Source organism: Hyperolius riggenbachi, chromosome 3 (genome assembly GCF_040937935.1).
Source record: "Hyperolius riggenbachi isolate aHypRig1 chromosome 3, aHypRig1.pri, whole genome shotgun sequence".
In the NCBI taxonomy this organism is placed as follows: Eukaryota; Metazoa; Chordata; class Amphibia; order Anura; family Hyperoliidae; genus Hyperolius; species Hyperolius riggenbachi.
In genome coordinates this window covers 220,795,393-220,821,553 of record NC_090648.1, presented here as the reverse complement: position 1 = coordinate 220,821,553, position 26,161 = coordinate 220,795,393, and the positions used below count along the sequence as shown (strand labels likewise).

The 26,161-nt window shown below is 43.4% G+C and overlaps 1 protein-coding gene across 8 annotated transcripts in view; it reads right to left on the bottom strand.

The window, feature by feature from the left end:
- The window catches only part of TPM1 (tropomyosin 1), a 69,167-nt gene extending 43,291 nt beyond the window's left edge, over positions 1-25,876 (bottom strand). For 2 of the 8 annotated variants that reach the window (XM_068275778.1, XM_068275779.1), the window contains exons 1-3: positions 25,631-25,876; positions 24,747-24,872; positions 24,431-24,556 (exon numbers count right to left, since the gene is read on the bottom strand). In XM_068275778.1, the coding sequence (XP_068131879.1) occupies positions 24,431-24,556; positions 24,747-24,872; positions 25,631-25,744 (366 nt within the window). In that variant the 5' untranslated portion in view covers positions 25,745-25,876. Of the gene's footprint in view, positions 1-9,248; positions 9,475-24,430; positions 24,557-24,746; positions 24,873-25,630 lie in introns of those variants that run through there. The other 6 variants (XM_068275775.1, XM_068275774.1, XM_068275773.1 and 3 more) reach the window with 4 other exon arrangements.
- Between the last annotated feature and the right edge of the window lie 285 nt (positions 25,877-26,161).

Sequence of the window (26,161 nt, the reverse complement as noted above, 5' to 3'; positions counted from 1 at the left end):
TGAGGTAAATTATCAAACGTTCGATAAAGTGCTTGATAAAGCTTAGTGAATTGAGGCCAATGTCTTGCTATACTGTACTCTCAAACCAATGTGATTAGAAGCCTCACAATCTTTAACAAGTGCGCCTACATACACAAATGTAAGGCGAGGCCTGGAAGCCACTACAAAGCACTATCACTAGCAATTTTTGGTGTCGCTTTGCAAGCGATTGGCCTAATCGCAATCGCTCTAGTGGAATCTGTCCCACCCATTTACATTGCCAGAGCGTTTAGGGAAATTGCTAGCGATTTAAAGCAATCCCTAAATGCTCTAGTGGGTTCCAGCCCTTATAGCTTGAGACATCTAATGACAAGTGATAACTGGGTGTAGTTTAATGGTTTTGTCACAAGTGTATATATTTAACAGCATGCTGAGGTTTGCACAGGACATACAAGGGTGTACAATGTATGTGCAGTAAAATGTGGTGACACACCTCAGTCTAAATGTAAATATTACTTCCTCTTTTGGAAGGGGGGGGGGGGGGGGGGGTCTTCATATTTTGCAGTTAAGAGCTTACAAAAACTTGAAAAGGGACCCTAGCAGCCTAGATGGAACATGTAAAGCACTGTATTATTAGGCCTGGCCAAACGTGAACATACATATCTTTTAAAATAAGGTTATACAGTAGATTATGCACAATGTAAATTGTTACTCTGAGAAGAAATGGAAAAAAATAGATTTGTTTGTCCCTTGCACAAAAATACCTGAAATGTATACAATTAGGAAGCACTCCTCACTTTTAGTATACACATGTATAGCATCAATCCACCAGGAAACAGGTGAGCAAAGTATTGTTCCTTCACATAAATTTGAATTTATTCAAAGTGTTATCTTCAATACAAAACATTTTTCATCCAGGGTGCAGCTAGGAACTGTAACGCCAAAACGGCCCCTGGGGGGTACTCACCTCGGGTGGGGGAAGCCTCAGGATCCTAATGAGGCTTCCCACGCCGTCCTGCGTCCCTCGGGGGTCTCGCTGTAGCCCTCCGTGCAGTCCGGGCAGCGGTGACGTCATTATTTACCTTCCTGGCTCCTGCGCAGGCGCTCTGATGCCTCTCGGCGCCGAAGTAGGCGGAAATACCCGATCGCCGTCGGGTCTGCTCTACTGCGCAGGCGCAAGTTTCCGGCGCCTGCGCAGTAGAGCGGACCCGACGGAGATCGGGTATTTCTGTCTATTTCCGTGCCGAAAGTCGCCACAGCGCCCCCGCTGGAGCCAGCAAAGGTAAATATTGAACTGACAGTCGGCACAGTCGCCGGCTGTTCGGAGGGCTGCGGCGAGACCCCCGTGGGAAAGAGGACGGCGTGGGAAGCCTCATTAGGATCCGGAGGCTTCCCCCACCCGAGGTGAGTACCCCCCAGGGGAGGTTTTTGTTGTTACAGAGTCTCTTTAAGGAAGTGCAGCATCTCTCCCAATACAGCATTCTGTCAGTGTCCATAGTGTATCGATATGCAGGCTGGATTGCTCATATACAGCCTAGCTGCAACTGCTAGAATTACATAGGACTTCTTAGCTATGATTACAATTTCTGCAGATTACTGCTGCCACTATTGATCTGAATGAACAGGTTTTGTAGTGAAGAAAGTATTTTGAATATATTCAAATTTATGTGACAAAACAATATCCAGTTGCTGGTCAAAATTGCCAACTGCTTACCAAAAATACCTAAAATTAATAAAAATTAAGATACTGGCTTATTGCTATGAGCAAGAAGTTTTAAATCAGGATGATACCATTTATTGCTATGAGTAACATGTTTTCAGATGGACGCTAGTCTATGGCCCAGTGCACACCAAAACCGCTAGAAGATCCGCAATACGCTAGCAGTTTTGGGAGCTGATTTCAGAGCGATTCTAGGTATGTTTAGAGAGGTTTTCTAAGGCCCGGTTCACACTTGCGGTGGCCCTCCGGAATCGCCGTGCCGGAGCCGCACCGCCTGCAGAACGGACGGAACGGACGCACGGCATAGCAATTAAAGCCTATGCGTCCGTTCACATGGGTCCGTTCTGCAGAACCGGAGCCGGACCGGATCCGGGCCGGATCCGGACTCCGGCCTCCGTTCCAACATGCGCTATTTTTTCATCCGGCCCCTCCGGCAGCCGTATCCGGGGCGGAGCCGGACTGCACCATCCGGCCAATACAAACAAATGGGAACCGGAGGCCGCACAACACACTGGCTGAGAAATCCGGATCTTCTACCCCACTTCCTATGCGGATTTTTGCGGCGATATTGGCTGGGGACACATGGGCAAGCATTTTGGAGTGGAGCAGCACGAGCTGGAGGTGTTGGCAGGATGTTGGCAGCATGTCGGAGGTGGAGGTGAGTGCTAAACAGCAGAGGGCCTGATTCCACAGGTCCCCCTTCTGCTGACCTCCCAGACCCCAACATTTTTTTTTTTTTTTTTTTTTACGTATATTTTGCCAAACGGATCCGGATCGCATCCTGATTGCCACCTGATGCAACCTGACCGGATCGGATCCGGATCAGAACCGTACGGTTCCGATCCGGATCCGGTCCGGATCCGGTCAGGTCATCCGGTCCGTTTGGCAAACAACCGCTAATGTGAACCGGGCCTAAACATACCTAGCGGTTTTGGGTGCATTTTGTGTAGCAGATTACACATATTGTTACAGTAAAAGCTGTTACTGAACAGCTACTGTAACAAAAATGCCTGGCAAACCGCTCTGAAGTAACGTTTTTCAGAGCGGTTTGCGTTTTTCCTATACTTTACATTGAGGACGAAACGCTTCCGAAATCCGCAAATGCGCAGCAGGAGGCGCGTTTGCGGCTTGGCAAAAACCGCAAACCGCCGGTGTGCACCATCCCATTGCAATACATTAGACAAGCGTTTTTATAGGCGGATGCGGCCGGCGGATCGCTCCAAAAACCGCTCGGTGTGCACTGGGCCTATCAGTGATTGTGGGTAATCCCCTGTAAACTGACACGAACAGTTAAGTGTAGCTAGAGGAGTAGGAGATGTCAAAATAATTCCAGTCTGTAATTCTGAACTGGTGAATGCAACGGACAGACAGTTTTACCGCAAAACACAGCCATGTCTGTTGTACACAGCCAAAACCAGCAGATCAAATAGACTTGCAGCATTTCACAGAACTACCAGTCTCAAGCCACACTATTGGCATTATAAAATTAGCACTAATTTCTTCCCCTGCCTGGGTGAAGCTAACTAGATTAGACTATAGGAAATGCATGATGTTGTCACAACAGTCTGCTTGGAATGGACCACTACATGTGCACGGCTCAGTAAAGTGCTTTATCAGGTTTACAATAAGGAAAGGAGGATATAGGTGCTTGGATAGAAAGGTTTATGTTCCCGAATATTTAAGGTTAGGTTCACAGTGGGGCGTTGCAATGGCCGGGTTGTAATGTGGAACATCCAGTTGCAATACAAAAGCAATGCAGAAGTACAGCCCTTTCGGTGCATTTGATCGGAGTGTGGTACCCCACACTGCACACATTAGCAGTAAAGCATACTTTTCATTGACTGTATGTGATGCAACATGCAGACTGATCAGGGTGCAGTGGGTCCTGATGCAGTGCATTAACAGTACAGTACTATGTGCGTGTTTACCATGTGAGTGAAGCATACTTAAAAATGTACTGTATGGATCAATGTATGGTTGCTACACAGCATTACAGTGTGATGCGATCTCTCTGGAGCACTGCAGTGCGATTGCAGTAGAAATACACCACAACTGATTGTTTCAAGTGTGGAAGGAGCCTCAGACATACTTTCTTGGAGAAGTTTCCCTCACTTACTGCCACAGACAATTGAAAGTGACAGGATATCTCCCTCAGAAACCGGAAACTAAAGCAATCACAGAAAGGTTTTATCAGAGTTGTATAAATAATTCCTGTTATTAAAGTCAAAAGTAAATATTTGAGATCCAGTTTACTTTTACTTTCTCCTGGTGCCACCTGTCACAGGGAGAGAAAGAGGTGAAATGTCTAGGGATGTTAGAGAAAGCTATATTAACCTTACATGGCCCCTCTAAACGTAAAAGATTTAGCTGGTTAGCTGGAGTAAAATAAGGGAGAATGCATATTTGTATTCAGAGGGTAACCTAGTTTCTGATGAGTGCAGGTTAGGTTGTAACTACGTTTCACTTTATGAAAGTGCCTAAAGCAAGGATACATAAAGTGACAGGGCACTGAGTATGCAGTGCACACTAGCTGCATTCAAATTCATTATGCCACTTCAGAGCTGCAGATATCGAATTTCAGAGGCCAACTCTGCAGTTCTGCCTGGCTAATGGCCAAACTTCTGTCTTACATTGGAATGGACAATGCTATTGGTCCTCTGCCACACTTGTATCTACAAGCTGCCAACTTCCTCACTGATCGCAAAGTGAATCTCAGTCTTCTGCACCTTGAAAGACGGCAAGCAATAATCTCATTCTTTACCAACTAAGTGAAACATCTGATGACTGATAGAGTGTGAGCTCGTTATCACTGTAGAAACCAGAAACTGAGGACCTAATCACCACTTTTCTTTTTGCAGGTACCTAGAACAATTTAAAGTGGATCCGAGATAAAACTTTTATTCATTGCATAATTTTGTTCCTTTCATATAGTGTATAGGGCATTCCTCAAGCCAAATACTTTGTTTGGTTTTTGTTTTGTTTTAATACTCTAATTCCCTATAAACCAAACCAGCCTCGCCCACAGCTTCTCCAGAGAGCCTTGGCACTCTGAGGCTTAGGAGCAAGGGCTTATGGGAGCTCAGTCTGGGCAGGAGGAGGAGGTTACCAGCCAGAGATTTCAGAGGCAGAGGGGAGGAGAGAGGAGTGAAGTTTTCACAGGCTGAGGGCTGGAGATACTGTATGTGTGTATTGCAGGTGAAGTCATTCAGTCCTCAGACCCCGTGCGCTGCTTGGCCAATCAGTGCCAGGCAGTGCTGAGGGGTGGATCGGGACTCCCTTAGACGTCCATGACGGGGGAAGCCCTTCAGGAAATCCCGTTCTTCGAACGGGATTTCCTGATCAAAGATCGCCGGAGGCGATCGAAGCAGGCGGGGGATGCCGCTGTACAGCGGCTATCATGTAGCGAGCCCTAGGCTTGCTACATGATTAAAAAAAAAAAAAGTTAAAAAACAGTGCTGCGCTGCCCCCTGGCAGAGGATTAATAGACCAGATGCCATTTACTTATCCAGTAACTGCTGAGCACGATTAGTTTCAGGTCGCATTCAAAGTGCCACATTGTGGAGCTGTGTTATAAAGTTCTATAACACAGCTTACTGCACTGCAATGATAATCCTATGGGTCGTTCACAGTGCGACATTATCGTTGTGTTGAAAATGTTGCGTTATGGTAGCTCACTGCTTGCAGTGCACTCTAAATGCAGACACGTTGCGACTTAAACATCGCATTAAAACGCAACGTCCCACTGTGACATTGCCCTCAAGTAAAGATCCGTACACACACTGGACTAAACTTGGCCGAGGCGGCCGCTAAAGGCTGCCTCTGCTGTGAATAGTGTGTGTACGGCTGTCCCGACACATCAGTGAGAGATACAGCATGCCAGATCACCTCACCTGAACACTGCCAGACTCCATTACTTTTGGTTTCGTTCCACCCCCTTCGTCATGTGCAGTCTGCCATAGTGACAGAACACGATGACACGCCTGTACAGCCTAGTGCACAATATCGCCTGAGGGATCATGCCCTGCCAGGCGACGTTAGTCTCATGTGTACAATGCTTAAGTGGAAAAGTGCATGGAAGCTTATCTCTAGTGCTAGCTATGACAGGGATGTAGATAATTTAATGGTACGCCATCACTAGGCGTCTGCTCTGTGCTTTACCTCTAAGCTTTGTGTGGCAGATCTCACGTCTGTGTGATCCTCAACCAACCACATAGCACTAGTGCAACTGGGTCTGTTGGTTGGAGGGAAAATATAATATTCTGAGTTTGCATGCAAAGACTATGCAGCTTTGAACTGAGCTAAACAATTACAGCAGCTACAGAAAATATTTGGCTCATTTCCAAGTTGCACACTATTAGCACCTGATCTGGAGTCAGGACCAAAGTGGCAAGGAGGGCCATTCATGCCAAAACTACTAAACCACTATCTCACCTTCATTTAACAATCTTTTGCCAAAACATAGCTTTGCTTTGTGGGGATGAGTCACACTGGCAGGTTTTTACTGTTATCTGGATCCCTAATAGGGAGATTTCCCAACTTCCTGTTTAAGTGGAAGATATAACAAAGAACAGGAAGTGAAGGGAATTTCTTCATTGAGTACAGGAAAAAAATATATATATTATTATCTCTATATCACTCATCTGTATCTGTTTCACTGTTGTCTGTTTCTACTGAGTAGATTAACTTCACGCTCCCATGACAGGAGTTGCCAAACAGGGGTGGGAATATCCATGGTGATTTACAGTATAAAGCACCAACATATTCTGTGGTACACAATCAAAAGACAACAAGCAAACAATGTTCTATTTGTGATCTACAAAAAGTAGCTGGAGTTCTACTTTAATTTGATGTGCCTTATAAAATTTACAGAAAACACTAAAGTATGAAACAGACATTGGCTATCTGGTCTTTAGCAGCTGGCTGTCTACAGATCAGTAAATATTTGCATGCTGTTTGAAGTGCTGATTATATGATGGGCTGTAAAGTCGGCCTTACCCATTCGATTACAAGAATAGTGTGTGCAAGCCCCTCTTCGACACCAAAGCTGAAATCTCATAACAGTACAACCTTGAAAATGACTCAGAGCATTTGTGTTACCAGAGTTTCAGATCAATATTTCTGTACAGCTAACATTTTGGCATGAGAGTGATCAGCTAGACAATAGTGGCCCTGAAAGTTGCCTTGCAAGAATGAGTGAATGAGTTGCAATGTTAACACAAGTGCTTCCTGTTGTGTCACTAGAGTATTTGCAGCCTCTAGAGGGAAGGACACATCTATACAGTTTGTGACATGACAAGGCTGGCTTATGGCCTTATAAGGCAAGGAAAGTTCTAAAGCAACTCCCAGATGCAGCATACAACACATATCTTCTTTACAAGGCACCTATAACCAGCTGGATTTAGCAAGTCTTGCCTCTTACTAGATATTACTCATAGGACTTCAATGTGCAAGCAGCTCACTGAAAACTATGTAAAAGCATTTCTGTAAACTTCTTACAGGATTGCAGTCATAATCCTTGCCTAACCCCCCACCCACATTCTTTCCATTCAGAAGTTGCTAAAATTCATTAGATACTTGGGGAGAAACGGGATGGCCAGGCACCGCACTGTTTACTTATATGGTTATAGAAGTACTGAGGGGGTTAAGCATGAATATATCAGAGCACTTTCATTTTCTTACTATTGTACAGGAAGACTGTAGTCTTTCTTGGCGTTCAGTAAACCGCAGGGAGATCACACAAAATAAGGTTCTTTATACCCTAAGCAGACATTTCATTCCAGAGCTACTGAGAAGCAGGCATTCCAGAAAAAACTAATGCATTTAGCCTATTGTAATGAGCAGTGAGTTCATGTTTTCTTCACAAACACCCAGCAAGTCATTCCTAATGCAGTACAGCCATGTACAGATTATCTATTACCTAAATGCAAACACACAAGTCAAGAGAAGGCCATAAGCACACCGAAAAGTCACCACACCCCAGGTAGATGAGGGAGATAAGGAGTTAATGCTGTCGTCCAGATGAGCCCTGTTGCATGCCTGAAATTCTCTTGCACATTCACAGGCCCCACCATCCCCTCCCTTACTGCCTGGAAACAAACTGCCCTGGAGGGTAGATACCCAATACACAACATGGTAACTGCAAGCTCCTGGGACCAACAGCCATTATCACTCTACCAATCTGGTAACACTTTTTTTTTAATGTTTATTGTTTGTATTTCCCCAAACACAACACTAATTCTAACAAATATAGGATAAAAGTAGTGTTGTAAAATGCCATCAATTAATGCCAGTACATATAATAGAACAGTGTACCCATACCTAAACAGCAACCATGAACCCACATATTACTACTGCACAGCTGACACATGTAGGTTGTAAAGCTGAATATAATAGAAGGTTACATGAAATATTATCCACACTGTCCTAGCCGCACCCCAGCAGGCACAAGTTAAACTATAATAAAAAGGTGGAAGTAAAGCAAAAAATGTTGTCAGGGCAGGTGTGTAAATCTACGGCCTACAATAATGGGCGTCAGGGAGGCCAAGTGTCTAGTGCTCTTTCCATGTGGCACTCAAGTTCCAGGTTCAATTTCCAGCCAAGACAATATCTGCATGCAGTTTGTATAGTTCCCTGTGTCTGCATGGGTGTCCTCTGGGCACTCAGATTTTATCCACATCCAAAAAACACATACTGGCAAGTTAACTGGTTCCCATTCAATATATCTTGGACTATGTTAGAGACATTACACAGGTTTACATTGTGAGCTCCTCCGTAGGGCAGAAAGTGACTTGAAACTTTCAATGTGTACTGTAAAAGCACTGTGGAAGTCCTCAGGACTGGGCAGCCCAAGGGCCAGTTCACAGGACTGGCCGCCAGCAGTTCAATTTGTTGTGGTGTAGTGGATAGCACTCTTACCCTGCAGAGCTGGGCCCCCAGTGCAAACCAGGGGAAGACACTGTCTGCATGGAGTTTGTATGTTCTCCCCATGTTTGCATGGGTTACCTCCAGGCACTCATTTCCTTCCACAACCCAAAAAATACAAATAAGTTAATTGGCTTCCTCCCAAAATTGGGGTTAGCCGGTAAGGACATAACTAATGAAAGGAATTAGATTGTGAACCCCTCTGAGGGACAGTGACAAGACAATATACTGGATAAAGCACTGCAGAAGATATCAGCACTATGCAAAATGAATGAAGGGGCTGTTTTATTAAAACAAATAAAAAGATAACTAGTGCAGTTGCCCAGAGCAACCAGTAAAAATATATAATTTAACAGCTGAAACTTACTAGGTTGGTCAGGACAACTGCACCACATGAGTATTATTAGCTCTTGTAGCACTAATCTTGATAAATCAGCCCCAGTAGGGATGAGTGTCTGAGTAGTAGAGACCCCTAAAACAAAGTTGCAGAGTTCAGTAAGAGGTGAGAAGGGGCGTGCCCCAAAAGCCCAGCAGTTAGTAAGAGAAGAGTGGGGCACATCCCTGCATTCATCTAGTAATACATAGGGGTACTACTACTACCGCCCATAGACACGGGAGAGTGGCTTACTTGCTCCCTCAGCTTCCTCTCGGCGTCCCGTTCCCTCTGCAGGCTCTCTGCCCTCTCCTCCGCGGCATCTGCCTGGTCTTGCAGGCTCTTGATTTTCCTTCTGACGGCCTCCAGAGAACTCATGCTGGCAATACCTCTGTCTCTCTCACACTGGCTGCTGTACAACAGGGAGAGACTTACTTCCGGCTACTTTTCACTCAATCCTAATTACACCCTGTGCAGACAGGGATTCGCCCCCTTGTTTCTTCTAACCGCTTTCAGTGTGACTTGCTCAGTCCGCATACAGGAAGTCTCCTCCTTACATAGGCTCCAACCCCTAGAATTAACCCTATCATCAGAAGACAGCGGCGGCCCAGAGAACCTATAGACTGCCACCTCCACCCTGCGGCGTGACTGCTGGCTCTCTGCGTGTAGCTCTGCTGGTGGGGTAGGGTGGGCCGAGAGAGAAGGCACGCAGCCCCTTTTCCTAAATCTTGACACACCTAAGTACAGTACATGACTAGAAGAACATTCTCTACACAGGTAGAGGGGAATACTGCTGCCACCTAGTGGCAGTTCGACAGCGTTTACTCCCTTAGTAAACGTCACCGGTAATAAGACTGATACGATTGCCTGGCAGTCCTGCTAATCTTTGGCTGCAGTAGTATCTGAATCACATACCCAAAACAAACATGAGTCTAATCTAGTCAGACTTCAGTCAGAGCACCTGATCTGCATGCTTGTTCAGGTTCTATGTCTAAAAAACATTAGGCTGGATTCACAGTGGTCAACTGCATAACACATGAGTGTGAATTGCAATGGGGACCGGACATAGGGTATCATTCATAAAGCATTTCCGCATGCGGAAATGCTTAACACCGGTGACTTTCCCGACCACTCAGCATAAGCCCCATTCATAAAGGCTCTTTCCGCATGAAAAGGTGACAGAGCGATACATTTCCGCCTTGTGCGGAGTTTTTCTAGATTAATCTAGAAAAAGTAACAAACACATCCATTCATAAAGATTAGAGCAAGCGGTATCCGGAAGGAAAATACCGCTTGCTCGACAGTAGCGATAGGCGGGCGGCATACATATAAATGAATGGGAGGGACCTCCCAAGCAGCATCAGACAGAGCAGCGCAGGGAGGGAATCGGGCAGCTTTTAAGTTTTCGCATGTCTTCCGCCACGCTGCCGCCAGCTTCCTCCAGAAAACCTCCGCACTTCTTCCGCAACAGGCAGACTTCTTTATGAATGGCCACCCAGAAGTCTTAATTACCGGTTGCGGAGAAGAACGGTGTTTTCCCGCACTACCGACAGCCTGTTTATGAATGATACCCATAGAGTTTAAATACAAAGACTGCATGCAGAAAGTTAGAATAACAGGATTTGTAACAACACAATGGGCTCTATTCATAAAAAAGTTGTGGCGAAAAAACTCCTGGAGGGAAAATACCGCAGCGGTATTTTAGACTTCTGGGTGGTAATTCATAAAAATCTTGCCAGCTGCGATGCAAGTGCGGAGATCTCCCGCTGAAGGCTGGCGGTAAGCTGTCGGAAGGCATGCGGAAACACTTCCGCCGGCAGAGTCCCTCCGTGCACTGCTCTCTCTGGGAGGTCTGTCCCATTCACTTGTATGTAATCTGCAAAATCAGAGGAAGCGGTATTTCCCATCCACATACCGCTTCCTCTAATCTTTATGAATGGCCATTTTGTTACTTTTTTCTAGATAAATCTAGAAAAACACTGGAGAAGGCGGAAATTTCTTGCTCTGCTGGGGGATTGTAGATTTTCATGCTGGAACAGCTTTTATGAATGCCCACTTTGCTAAATGGACGGGAAAATCCGCTGTTTTGAGCGGAAAACTTTCGGTAACCTTTTATGAATAGAGCCCAATGTGTTGTGAACAGGTCCATAGAATTGTATGGGCAGTGAGTTGACATGCAGAATGATTCTGCAACGCAACTGATCACTGTGAACTAGGCCTACACTTGAAAGAGCAAAACGCTGGCGATTTTTGTCGGTGTTTTGCGGGAGTGATTTTTCAGCGATTTCACGCGGAAAAATCACTGGACAGCGCAGCGATTTCTCCACGATCGTGTTTGGCGCTTCTATAGCACTGAAACGTGATCGCTGGGAAATCGCCTGAAAATGGTGCAGGCTACGCATTTGCGTTTCACGATTTTGGGCAATTTGCGGCGATTAGCGCATTCAAAAGCGCTAGCGTTTGAGCGGTTGGCCGAAATCGCCGGCAAAACGCTCAAGTGTGAATGGGCCCTTAGAGGCAGAGGATCAGCCGGACAGCCAGGCATTTTGCATTGTTTAAAGGGAAATGAATGTCATCCTCCATAATCCCTCTCACTTCAGGTTCTCTGATGTGAACTAAAAAATAAAAAGTTAGATACTCACCTATTACAAGGGTAAGCTATGGATGCATGGAGCCTTCCCGATCCTCTCTCTGTACCCTCCTCCCAGCGATGTCCCCCCAGTGGAATTACTCAACCTTCACGTCGAATACATCTTTGGACCTCCGTAAGCAGCCTTCATGAGTACTAACGTCCCGAAGGCAAGTGGATCCATACTGCACATGCCTGAGTCACACATGCGCAGTACGGATACACCCATCTTCAGAAGCACTCCGGGACACAAGTGCTTCCAAAGCTTTCTGGTGATTTCCAAAGGTGCAAGATTTCCAAAGGGACAGTGGGGATATCAAGAGACATAGAGAGGGCAAGCAAGACTCTATGGGATCCAGAGCCTTACCTCTTCTTAGGTATCTACGTTTTTTTGTTTTTGATAGCTTCAGGTTTTTTAATAGCTCTTCTACATTTCTTCTTCCTTTTTATTTTTTTATTTTTTTTTGTAGTTTTAGATAGGGACACAGAGCTAAGAGCTGACAGATGTTTATTATTGAGTGGTATCTGGTAAGAAAAGTTACTCCTTACTTCTTCAAAGTAACGTGTTTTGGTGTGGATGGTATAGGCTAGCTTAATGCCAATGTCGCAGCAGTCAAGGTTGGGGCAGGTTTGTGTTAGCCATCAGGTAAGGAGGTTAAAGTTAGGGGTAAGTTTGGCGTTAGAAAGGCGTTTTTAGCTAAGATGAGGTGATCAAACGGGAAAAATGTATGATAACCCTACCAAAACTTTGCCATATACCCAAAAGTATCTGAGTGTTGGCAATTTGCCAGAACTTTGCAAATGCACCAGTGTTGAATCCATACATGCCCCCACTTCCTATCCTTGTAAAAGTGTCACAGAAAATGAGGTGAAATCCTCCAACAGTGTTGTGTCCCTAGGGATTACTTTATTCACACTATGCACTTTGCATTGCACAGTAATACCACATGTGAATTTACTGCCCATCCTATTGTACAGGCAGTGAGTTCAGATGTGGTATTGTTGGGCAGTGCACATAGTGTGAAGGCATCCTTGGGTTTGAGGAGTACAGTAAACCGTCTCTTATAAGCAACTATAGATGCAGTCAGAACTAAGAGGTTCACTAATAGGAAATATGGGGAGGAAATGAGTAAAGCAAGAATGTACTTGCACTTGATTGATGTTTGATCTAAGCCCTCCTTTACTTCTCTACACATCACTTCACCTTCAGTCATTGCCCCCTGTGTGTTTTACATGTGCAGGCATGCCTTGCCATGCCAGGTTACAGCTGTTTCCACCTCCACTAATAAAGTTATCCAGTACTACATCCATTCTAACAATACAGGTGGGAAACAGGACAAACTAGACAGGTTATACCAGCAGGGGTGGAGATACATGTTATCTACTAGATAACTGAAGTAAATGTCTAGGAAACTCAGGGCAACCAGTGCAAACCATCCTGCTAGTTGTACAGTGCTATTAGGATTTAATAAATATTAGTCAAAATATTTATGATTTTCCGAATGCAAATAAGCTAGTGGTAGGCTCTATGTTGCATCTATTATGGCTGCTGACATTCACTCTGTATTTTGCCTGCCTACTATAAACAATGAATACCTGTGAACTTTATGCACATACCCTCTGAAATATAATGGTCATTTCATATCTGGAACATCTAAATGGCAACTAAGGCTAGGTTCACAGTGGGCGCTGCATTCCCTAACAGCAGGAACACAATGCAATGGCATTGCATGTTATCTGCACGTTGCGCTGCATACAGTGAAACATACAGCCAAGGAAACGTATGCTTTACTATTACTGTCAACACAGTAATGCACTGTGATATGATGCCACACACAGTTATACTGCAACACATCCACCACACTGTGAATGTCGCATAGGTGGTACATTGCAGTGTGGCAAGCCACTTACAAAGGGCCCATTATGCCACAACGCACAACTGTGAACGTAGCTTAGGCATGTGCCTAGGCCTGGGGTGTATGCAGGGGCCTGGCTACCATCTCCTCTGAATCCTTGCCCCATCTCACCTTACCAGAACAGCTAGGCGAGGAGGAAACAAATGCTGCCATTTTGCCTAAGGCCTCACTTCACCTTAATCCAACTCTGGATAACTTACTATGGTGACGTGAGGCAGGAGTCACACTTGCTGAAATCGCATGTGTTTTGTCACATTGCGAAATAGCAATTCATGTTTTCCCATGGACCTGCTGCGTTTTCAGGAGCCATGTGCAATTCTCTGTAAGGTTAAAAAAATAAAATAAAGAAACAACCTGCACTACTTTTCCACATAAAGCATGCAATTCTTTACTAAGAGTCACTGGGTAATGCAAACTCACATATCGGCCCATATGCAATACACTTTTTATCCTGAAATTTCTTCGAAGAGATAATTTTTCATCTTTGCAGTAGTAGTAGGTAAAAAGGTATTATTAAAATTATTTTAATTATTTGTTTTAGCTTGCTGCTGGATTAATAGGCATTTTAGTTAAAGGACAACCGAGGTGACATGTGACATGATGAAATAGACATATGTATGTATAGTGCCAAACATACAAATAACTAGGCTGTGTTCCTTTTTTTACTCTCTCTTTGCCTGAAAGAATTAAAAATCAGGTATGCAAGTGACAGTTTCTGCCTGGGTTGGGATCGAGTTGGACTAGGTCATACTATAGCATAACTCTCACTGATTAGTAATTACAGCTATAAAATACTTTCCTGTCAGTAAATGGCTTCTGAGAGCAGGAAATAGATAAAAAGGGTCAATAATTCATAGATTTGAGCTTTAGCATACTTCAATGAAGGTATCATTGAGCAGAGACAATGGATCAGCCAAAACCAAAAAACTAGATTTAAATATAAAATAAAACTGTGGGATAGCTAAAAAAAGTCATTTTTAGGAGAAGGAGGATGGATACAGTTGTTTTTTTCATCAGTTTATTTTCACCTCTGATGTCCTTTAAGATGTGAACATATCATCTAGGTCTAGGTAGGAGAAATTGCAGGAGATAATGTTAATTGTATATGGGACATCGTGAGGAGAAACGGTTGGAAGGAATAGTCTGCATTTCCCATAGACACAAGTGTGACACCTTCCCACTTTAATCTGTGCTTACTTCAAACAGCTATCCATATTCAAGAGAATGTTAAAAAAAGCAGAACTATGCACTCCTGCACATGATTGGATGACCACAGGTTCCCATTTCCTTTCAGCACATCCGCTGTTTTATGTAAAATTCTTACACCAAAAACTTTCAGGACCTTATAAAGAATTGTAGACCTGCTAATAAATAGCAGATAGCTTTTGAAGTAAAACTTAAAGAGGAACGCCAGTGAACATTTTACAGTTGGCAGGTGATGTAGCTGCTGCATGGTTTTTGGCAGTTGTAAACAGCTGTAAACAGCCATTTCCCACAAAAGTTCGAACTTTTCTTGTGGGAGGGGTTACTTGTGGGTGGGGTTTCACCACAATATCAGTCATACAGCGCCCCCTGATGGTTTGTTTGTGAAAAGGAATAGCTTTCTCATGTAAAAGAGGGTATCAGCTACTATTTGGGATATAGTTCAATTTTTGGTCGGAGTTTCTCTTTAAGCCAATTGAAAAAGAAGAGTTTCATTTAGCCGTCCTGTGCCCGCGGCGGTCCTCCACGATCCTCCATTCTCCTGCTGCAGCTTAGTTTCCTTTTCACCAACTCGGACTTGGCGGGCCACTGCACCTGCACAGCCCTGGTAACGCGTATCTTTGATCGGGTTGCTGTCCGCAATAGCGTCCTGCGCAGGTGCGGTGGCCCGCAGACTCCGAGTTGGTGAAAAGGAAACTAAGCTGCAGCAGGAGAATGGAAGATCGTAGCACAAAGCTATTAGCAATCCTCTATGTTCTGCTATAACCCGGGTGATTGTTATAAACTTTTTCTCCTGATAGCAAACACAAATGTTTTTCATAATATGTTTTTCGCATACCATGTACGTTTTCACTACCTAAAACATCCCCAATTTGTATCACCTGCTATGTAATTGATAGTAAAAATATACATGGTGTCTGGAAAAAGCTTGCATGCATGCAGTATACATGCATTTAATGTGAGCAAACCCACTGATTGACGTGGCTTGTGTAAGTTTAAATGCATTTGAATTACCTGGAACCACACACAAACACGTGCTCCCAGCATTTAGACTAGGTTGCAGTGAGAGTTGTGTTGCATTCCCTGTAATAGCGGGAACGCAATCCTACGTAGTGGGTAAGTAGCGCTGCACAATATCAGAGCCTTGCATCGCATACAATGAAGCATCCAGTCAGGGACGGATCTAGGGGGGGGCAAGCGGGTCTCTTGCCCCAGGCGCAGTTTGTTGAATTCTTAAAAAGGCGGCAAAATTTGGATGGGGAATGGCAGTTTAGGCGCCAAAACCTGACCTTGCCCCAGGCGCAACTTGGGGCAACTTGGTCTAGATCCGTCCCTGCATCCAGTCAATGAAAAGTATGTTTCACAGTACTGTTAATACCGGGGTTATGTGGTAAACTCCCTGTGCAAGCACACCGCAACAGCCACAGTGTGAATGTCACATTGCTTTTGCATTGCAATGCGATGTTCTGTGTTACAATGTGCCCGTTAAGACGCACTGCAATAGCCCACTGTAGACCTAGCCTTAAACCAAAGCCAAAGTTTGCAGGATACCTTTGACGTGTGTATTGCAGCAGTACCCTGTGCTCTCTGTACAGTGGCAGCTAATGCAAGCTACTGGAGGGCAATAGTGAATAATAATATAGAGAATAAAATACATGTATAAAAAGAGTATTGTTACAATGTAACACTTCAACGCTGATACATAAAAGCAGTGGGAGGCACTTTACATGTAATGTAATGCTCTGTGGCTATTAGGGGGATGGGCCTTCGGAGTGTTGTACAAGTGGCATCTTGGGGCAGCCAGGGTGAGTGGGGAGAAGAATGCTCTCCACCAGAGAGCAGCCAGATCAATCCCCTGGGGTGATCACTGGCCAAGGCTTCAGGTGGCACATGCTAGATTCTCAAAGCTTAATGCCCCGACCATACTCTACAGTCAGTTTTGGGAGGAATCAATTAACTTCTCTGCATGTTACTGGGATGTGGGAGGACACAGCACAAGCACAGGAGAACATACAAACTCCATGCAGAAAGTGTCCTGGCCAAGAAACTGGGTCTCTAGCACTCCAAAACAACAGTGCTATCCACTAGACAACTGTACCACTCACGCATTGCTGTGCTATTCTACCACTTCTATATTTTCTAGCTTCTCTATACTACCGAGTTCCCATGCTTACAGGCTAGGCAACACATAAGAGGCATTTCAATTAAAATAGGGGGGGGGGGGGGGTGTGTGTGTGATTTTTTAAGCTAAAGCATCAACTCTGTTTTGACTTAGGCCCCGTTCACATCACAAACGCGGACGGCCACGCATGCGGACCACAACGCGTACGAACGCACGCCATCCGCGTTTGTGTGCGTTGCGTGGCTGATCTCATCACTGAAAAGTGAATGGGACAGCCACGCGTTTTTACAAAAAATGCGTGCAGCATGCGTTCCCGGACCGCACAGGTCCGTAACGCATGCAGTGTGAACATCAGACAGTGTACTCTATGCACTGTCTGATGTCGTGCGTGTCTGTCTCCTGCACGTGTTTCCAAAACGCGGCTGGAAACGCGTGCAGTGTGAACGGGGCCTTACACTCATCTAATTTCAGGAAGGCCTAGTTCACACTGGGTGATTGGGCCGGCGATCACAAAGTGCTACTACTAATGTATCCCTATGGATACATTCACACAGCAGGAATCGCCCCCGAAATGCTGCAAGCATTATCGATATCGTAAAAGCACTGCATGCAGCGTTTCAGGGGCGACTGCGTCAGATTCTCGTTCTATTCAACGGGAATCACAAGCGCAAATTGCGCTGAATCGCTAAATTTTGCCTGCAAATCGTTATTGCAGAGCCAAACATGCGGAAGCAACGCTCCGAGTGCCGGGTGTAAACCGGCCCATACAGAAACATCTCTATCCCATCATTAATAAATCTGTGCAGGCTGAAATAGTTCAACAAATGCATTATATTTTCATTCCAATAGAGGGAGCTAGTTACTGCTTTATATCTACTGACAGTTCTAATATTGCGTTCTTTCTGGAAAATGCTTCATTTAGATAGAAATCTCAACTAGAGCGTTTTTATTAAGGTGCTGTTTAAAGTAGAATTCCTCTCAAAACCCTTTTTGGATAGATTACAAAAAGATCAGAATAACTGACAGGTTTTTATAAGGCTAATTTCACACTGGGGTTTTCATTGCACATCCTGTAAAGGCAGGGTTGCAACTCAAGGGAGAGAAAGAGTCCAGTGAAGCATATACTACATAAAAAAAGTATGCTTCACTGCAACTGTACACAGTCACGTTGTTTGGTGCCACACAGCAAGCCTCGCTTATTCCCATGGATTCTGCTACACCGCACTTCTAATGCGTGATGGGAGTGTACCATTATAATATCATCACAACACATTTGCCATGAGGTTATATTGTCCGATGCAACGCACCACAACGTGTCAGTGTGAAAGCAGCCTTAGTGCTTGGGAAACATACCAGTTTTCTTTGAACTTCCCTTGATAAATGAGCCCCTATTTTTATTTTAAACTAACACAAAAGCTAAATTTCTTATTACAGCATCCCCGCATATAAGTTTTCATGAACGGTTTACAACCCATACAATAATCATACATATGTGTTGAACCGTATGCCTCTGTGGCAGCAGAGCAATACATATTGATGACAAAGTTGAGCAGCATTTCCATTTTGTCAAAACAAATGGAAAATGCATGAGGTCTGCGACACAGCCCATTGATTGACATGGGCAATCAGATCTAATGCATTTCAATGGGCAAAAAAAAAAAAAACATGAAATACAATTTGTACAATAGAAAAAAAAACTTATGAGCTGCTCCAGGTTCTGATAGATCTCTGGTGAGTCAGAGGCTTCTATCTAAAGCCTGGTACACACCTTCAATTTTGATTGGCCAATAACTGACCAATTGTACCATCACCTACAGCAGATTGCGTAGGTAACCACTCATGCTGCATGTTCGAGTGTTTAACTACGCAATTTGCTCATACTATTCAAAATCTGTTGACCCTCATGCAGTGGCGTAGCTAAGGAGCTGTGGGCCCCGATGCACGTTTTACAATGGGGCCCCCCATGCACTCTATACATAACTATTGATGTAACGCACCAAAACCTGCCAATGGCAACTATAGTGTCAGAGATGCAAGAAGGGGATGGGGAACCGTTTGTTAATGATTACCACTGTTCAAAGTATCTATAGAAGTGATTATTATGAGCACAGTACTAATAGAAAGCTAATACTGCAGTTGAGGGAAGGCCCCTCAGGGCCCCTCTGGCCCAAGGGCCCCGATGCGGTCGCAACCTCTGCACTCCCTATTGCTACGCCCCTGCCCTCATGCTACATGGAGGTGGTGAAATTAGCCAATCAAAGCCTGGCACACAGTTTCAATTATGATTGGCCAATCACTGACCAATTTTACCTCCTCCATGTAGTATGAGAGTCAAAAGATATTTAATATTATCAGCAAATTGTGTAGGCAAACCCTCATACTACATGTAAGTGGTAAAGTTGGTCAGTGATTGACTAATAATAATCGAATATGTGTACCAGGCTTTGGTCAGTGTGGGCCAATTAAAATTGCGTGTGTTCCGGCACCCTTAAGGCTCCAAGGAGAATAGGTAGTTTTTGCCTCTTCCCATACACACCTTTTATTCTCAGTTAGGCCTATGCCACATGCATAATTCCCCACTTGTTGGCAAGCATTGGATAAGTGGGGTTTACCCATGTGACATAGGCCTAACAGTGAGGAACAGGGGTGTATACACCCTGTATAGACAAGAACTCCCTATTCTGATTGGTGGATTTGTCTAAATTAACTAGCATAACGTGGAGTGGTGAGCTGCTGTGTTGCTAGCCAATAGCTATTTCAGCTACTATTGAACCACAACACAACTGACATTCACCTGAAGGAGCAGCCGATTGTTTCATTCACTGAATCATCTCAGGTACCTACTTTATAAGCCTGACTTTAGTCATGTGGATGCTACTGTGCACCTTACACTGTTCTAATCATAAGGAGGATGCCCATTCTTAGCTCATATTCTGTCTATGACATCACCAAAGGACCTTCTGCTGACTATTTGCATTTAATACGTGTGGAAAGAGAAAATCAATACTGGTTTTTACATGCATTTTCTGATTGGATTAAAGGGATACTGTAGGGGGGTCAGGGGAAAATGAGTTGAACTTACCCGGGGCTTCTAATGGTCCCCTGCAGACATCCTGTGCCCGTGCAGCCACTCACCGATGCTCCGGCCCCGCCTCCAGTTCACTTCTGGAATTTCAGACTTTAAAGTCTGAAAACCACTGCGCCTGCGTTGCCGTGTCCTCGCTCCCGCTGATGTCACCAGGAGCGTACTGTGCAGGCCTAGTATGGTCTGTGCCTGTGTAGTACACTCCTGGTGACATCAGCGGGAGCGAGGACACGGCAACGCAGGCACAGTGGTTTTCAGACTTTAAAGTCTGAAATTCCAGAAGTGAACCGGAGGCGCTGCCGGAGCATCGGTGAGTGGCTGCGCGGGCACAGGACATCTGCGGGGGACCATTGGAAGCCCCGGGTAAGTTCAATTCATTTTCCCCTGACCCCCTACAGTATTTCTTTCATGGCGGCGGTATGGTGTGTGTGTGTATGCGCCTTTACAGTGCTACATATGTGTGACTTACATAAGATAATTGAAACTATTTCTGCACTGTATCAAAAGGTTTATTGACTTGCGCAATAAGCTTTTAAGGTGGAAGTAAGCACTTGCAGTCAGGACTTTGTGGAAGGCTATACCACCCTGTATGGAATGCCATATCTGTGCTGAACAGACCTGAATGCAATCAGTGCCTGGGTACAGGAAAAACAGCTCTGTACAGGAACTCCACCTAAAACAGCTCACAATACGCAACCTTTATTTGCACTTCTACATGTATTTGTGGGAACATTATTCACGGCTCTAAGGTTTTTACTGCTGACTTTATCTAAAGACTATTAACTTACAAAACTTTTGCCTTGTATAAAACACAAACGCCTGTTAATAACATTCCCTGATATGTATTCAAAGGTTTTATCAGGTTATCCTTACTGAAGATATGAGATGCAAGTTGTACTTACACAAAGATACCTCTTACACTTGAAGATCTCTACTAGACTGCCAAACCTAAAGGTATTGGCCCATATGCAATTAACATTTTCTCCTGAGTTATCTCCTTGGAGATCATTTTCATCTTCTCTTTAAAATAACTTTTTAGCATTTTACAATTGAAAAAGTACCAAAAATGTGGTGAAAAAGTACCAAAAATGTGGTGAAAAAGAACCATCAAATTTATTTTGAGTATTTTCTTACTTGCTGGTCGTCTAAATGTCAATATATGACAAAGTGGTAAAATATGACATAAAAGAAAACTCAGGAGAAAAAGTGAATTGCATATTGGCCATTGACCCTTATTCAATACACTTTGGTCCATATGCAATTCACTTTTTCACCTGAGTTTTCTCCAAGGAGATAATTTTTCATCATCGATATAAAGTAACTTTCCAGCACTTTACTTTAAAAGTACCAAAAAGTAGGTAAAAAAGTACTATCAATTTTATTTTCAGTATGTTATTGCTTTCCGGTGGCTTAAAAGGCATTTTATTGACAAGTTTAAAATTATCACCTAGGAGAAAACTCAGGTGAAAAAGTGAATTGCATATGGGCATTTTTTTTAACTTGTGGGGCTATATGCAATTCACTGTCACCTGAGTTTTCTCCTAGGTGAAATTTTCAAACTTGTCAATAAAATGCATTTTAAATCACCAGCAAGCGAACAAATACTCAAAAATAACTGTGATAGTACTTTTTCACTTACTTTTTGGTACTTTTACAGTTGTCAAATGCTAAAAGTTATTATAAATCGAAGATGAAAAATTTTCTCCTAGGAGAAAATTCAGGTGAAAAAGTGAATTGCATATGGCCCCTGGTCAATAAAATGCCGTTTAAGCTACCAACAAACAAGAAGATACTCAGAATAATTCTGACAGTACTTGACCTACTCTTTGGTACTCTTTCAATTGCAGAGGACTGAAAAGTTTTTTATACAGAAGATGAAAAACTAAAACTATGAAAACTAAAGAGAAAAAAATGAATTAAATGATGGCCATTGTCATATATATATATTTAGTATCAGAAAAGTGAAGCAAAATTATTTTTAGTATATATCGGATTACTGGTGGCTAAAATGGTATATTATTGACAAGGTGTGAAAAGTTAATTGAATCAGGGCCCAAATGTAATTTGTTATACAAACTGTATTAATATTGAAGTCTCCATACTAGAACTATAGTTCATAAAATAATATTATTATTCTTTGCTCTTGAATCTATACCTGTCAGCAGGGCATCTATATGTGATTAGAGCCAGTGCCAGGACTCCAGCCCTGATTATTCAAAACTTCCCTTTCAGGTAATGTGTTGGCAGAGTATAAAATATGTCTATGGAATATTTTATTCACCACATTAAACTGCCTAGCCTTCGGCTTTCCTGTAATAAACCAATTCATTAAGGCAAGCTTCTACGTGCTTGCAGCATAAAATCTACAGCAATAACTGTTCTGGGTTGAAACTTCCCAATGAAATCCGCTCTCTCGGTCTGGATTCTGCATGAGGAGCGATTTCTAAATAGTCAACATACTTTTCCTTATAAGGAATATCTGTCTGGAATCCATATGCAGCCGCTTTCACTCCACAATACAGAATGTTCCATTGTATCATAGCCTAGCAGTCTCAGTCCTGTGCACTACTCACATTACAGTCTACCCTGGCATCTGAACTGAGCTGAACTGTCAAGACTGTGGACCAGTCTTCCTCCAGGTGTATTTTAAATACTTTACCAGTTGGGCGATTATTCCTTTGTAAGCATGTATTGAGATAATAATTTATCACCAAAAAATATATATAAATAATTATCTGCCTCTAAATGAAGTACAATAACTTATTTATTTAAATCCTATACCTTTCCCATACAGTGTTATAAAGGGATGTATTTTAATCAATCAATGTAAGTTCTGCTGTGGAAGAACAAGAGGGCGTTTTCTAATGTATGGTGAGCCTTATGCACAGTATAGAGGAGGATCCACCCAGAACAAAGTTATTTAACATTTGACAGGGAGCAGACAGCTGAGGCTGAGAGTCTTGAGTGTATACCATATAAAGCTCGGAGTTATATATAAACCAAGTGTGTGGCTATCTCTGCACTCTGCAGGAACAGCAAGTATCATCTTCCTCCTTCCTTTACTGTAAGGGCTAGAGTTCTCCTTGGCACATGTATGACAGCATGGAAGGAAGAGGTCATTGCAAAATTTAAATGGCTTCTGTAATCTGCAGAGACTCTTGTCTCAGTGACCTCATTGGTTAACAATGGCTGGACATCAAGAATATTTTACTATTTGGATTGCCCATCCCTTTTCCAATTTTTCTGCCATACTGTCACACACCTTGTACAGCCCCACTAACAACTGTTTCAACGGCATACACCTCTTTGCAGTGGCGGCCATTTTCTAATTCACTAAAAATAATTTTAGAAATTTAATATTGAAATAGCTTCCTCTGTATATTTGCTCAATTACATTTTGTTCAGTGAATCATCAGATCCACATAGTAGGTTTTTTCCTTGGTACACTACTGGCAACAACTGGATAGTGTTTAAGCTATTACATAAAAAAGCTTTCTAAGGCCTCCCTCTAATAATTACGGTACGTTCAATGGAGGTTCAGTGGCTTAAAAAAGTGTTATAATTGGTATGCTGAAAAAAGTGAAATGAAAACCCGACCATACCCCATATTAGTAGCCCCAAATCATTGTATGACTACGATATACACTTTTTGTTCCATTTTGTTGTTATTTTTTCACTTTAACCTGTAATGATACTATATCAGCCCTTCCCCCATGTCCATGAACCTGGGCTCTGGGTCTGAATGCCAGGGTGTCACAAATAAATGTATGTGTATGTATATATATATGTGTGTGTGTATATATATAGATAGATAGATAGATAGATAGATAGATAGATAGATAGATAGATAGATCTCATTATTACTACTCCCTTACTTATAATATATAATGTCACAAAATGAAACATGTATTTGATCACACAGACAAGTGCTTACAGATGCACATACTCACACATACATACATACATATATGGCATTTATGGTAAATTCCTTTTTTTTTTTTAGAATAATATCACTTTGTCTAGCGTATCATGTGTATTGACTGGGTACATTATTTAGTATGCTTAATAAACTCATATGTAGCACTTGAATGAATGACATGACTAATGTGGTCTATTATAGTAACACATGTCACTTGTGAAATGAACCAAACTGTGCTGATATGGCTAGAAATGGTCTTGGAATACCTTAGGACCACCTACAGGCCTCTCAGGCAGTAATGGTCTAGTTAATACAAACATCACATAACACTATATGTTAGTTATGTTATTTATCTGTGTAAGTTACCAGAAGTTAGCTTTCCACAGCATTATTATATCCAAGTTGTAAGACAATAAAACTGTGTGGAATAACCCATGCCCCCATGTGGTCACATGCAGTGGAATATGGCAAAAAGGTCTGAATAGAACAGGTGCAAAGCTAGTGTCTTAACATGGTAAAATGGGGCATGCAATGGTCAGGGACTTTCTTGAACCACAACTTACATCAGTGGCTTTCTTCTCAGCAAGTTCCAACTTCTCCTGGGCATCTTTAAGGGCTTCTGAATATTTGTCCAGTTCATCCTCTGTACCCTTCAGTTTCTTCTGCAGTGCTACAAGTTCATCCTCCAGCTGAGGCAGGGTAGTACAGGTGCCATAGGGGAGTGGTGGGTGGACGGATGGACGAGGGCAGTGACGCGGGGGTAATAAGGTGCGGTGGCAGGCAACAGAGGTGCAGAGGGACAGTACAGGACAGGAACCACAGAGAGAGAGAGAGAAAGAGAGAAAATAGTTAGATAGTTTCATTGACACAGCCTTATACCTTAGTGGCCTTCTCCTCTGCTGATAGGAGGCTCTCTTCAGCCAGGTGAAGGTCATCCAAAATCTTATCCCTCAAATCCTCTGTTTGCCGCAACTGCTTTTCCATTTGGGCAATCTCTTCCTCTAACTAAGTGGGGTTATAAAGGTCAAGAAAAATAGGAGAAGTAAATGTATACAAATTCTATCGCTACATGCCTATTTTTCATATAACAAATACTATATTAGGCTATGTTATATACTAAATGTGGTCTACAAAAAGCTGTGAATGGAGCAAAGTGTGGGCAATCTGTTTCACAGAAATGCTCCTTCACAGAGACAAAGCACTGATGTAACCATAGGTGGATGAAAGTGATCCATTCTCAGATGTAGCAAGTAAAATGAACCATGCTGGCAGTGCTTTGTCCTCTGTGTATAAGCTTTACAGTTAAACAGGCAGACACACAAGGTTCTCCAAATCCAATCATTGAGGGCAAACAGTAGTTCAATGAGAGGCAGCACTGACAGCCACACTGCTGTCACAGTACAATGCCAGCCCTCTGGGACAATAATATAGGCAGAAATGATGGGTGAATGCCAGTTCAGCAACCCACAGATAAAATGCATGAATTCCATTCTTCTGGTGTATCAGAATGTCTAGTGACTGTCTATAGATGTGACATCTCATGGTAGGACACTGGTCCATTTAAAAGCAGGCTTATAGAGTTTACACAGTGGTGATTTAACTTTCCCAAGAATACACAGAAAACGGCTGAGCATATTATCACAGCATAGCAATTCTTGCGGCTTAAAAAAAAAGCAGGACCAGAGTGGCACTGTATGTCCTCCATTGGCACTGCTACTAGGAAGACATTGGGATCTTGAGGAGTAGGGAATTTCCATGCAGACCTGTTTGCTCTTGTCCTCTGCTCCCTTTTTGTCGGCTTCAGCCTGTTCTGCTCTGTCCAAGGCATTTTCCTTGTCGAGCTTGAGCATCTGCATCTTCTTCTTGATGGCGTCCATGGCTGGTGTTGGGGTTGGGGTTGGTCACACAGAGGAACGGGACACAGAACAGAGCCTGGGAGGATGCAGAGAGAGGTTCAGCTCCTTCTTAGACTGAGCCCTGGGCTGGAGTGCAAACTCTCAGCTGTTCCAGCCTCAGAAATAAGTACCAGGGACGGGTGAGGGGGGGTTACACAAATTCCTCAGGACACCCAATACTTTTTTGGGAGCCTTGCCTTTCTGTCCCACTGCTGGCTTTTTTTAAGGATGGCTCCTGCTATTCGCTGCAGCCGACCATTTGACTGCATTTGACTATATAAGGGGTGTGATGGGCAGAGGCATACATTGGCTGGACGGGAGGGGGAAGTCTGGGGAGAGCAGCAGCGTGTTCCTATTTCTAAACCTCAAGGCAATGAGGATGGAAGGGGAGGTCTCTCC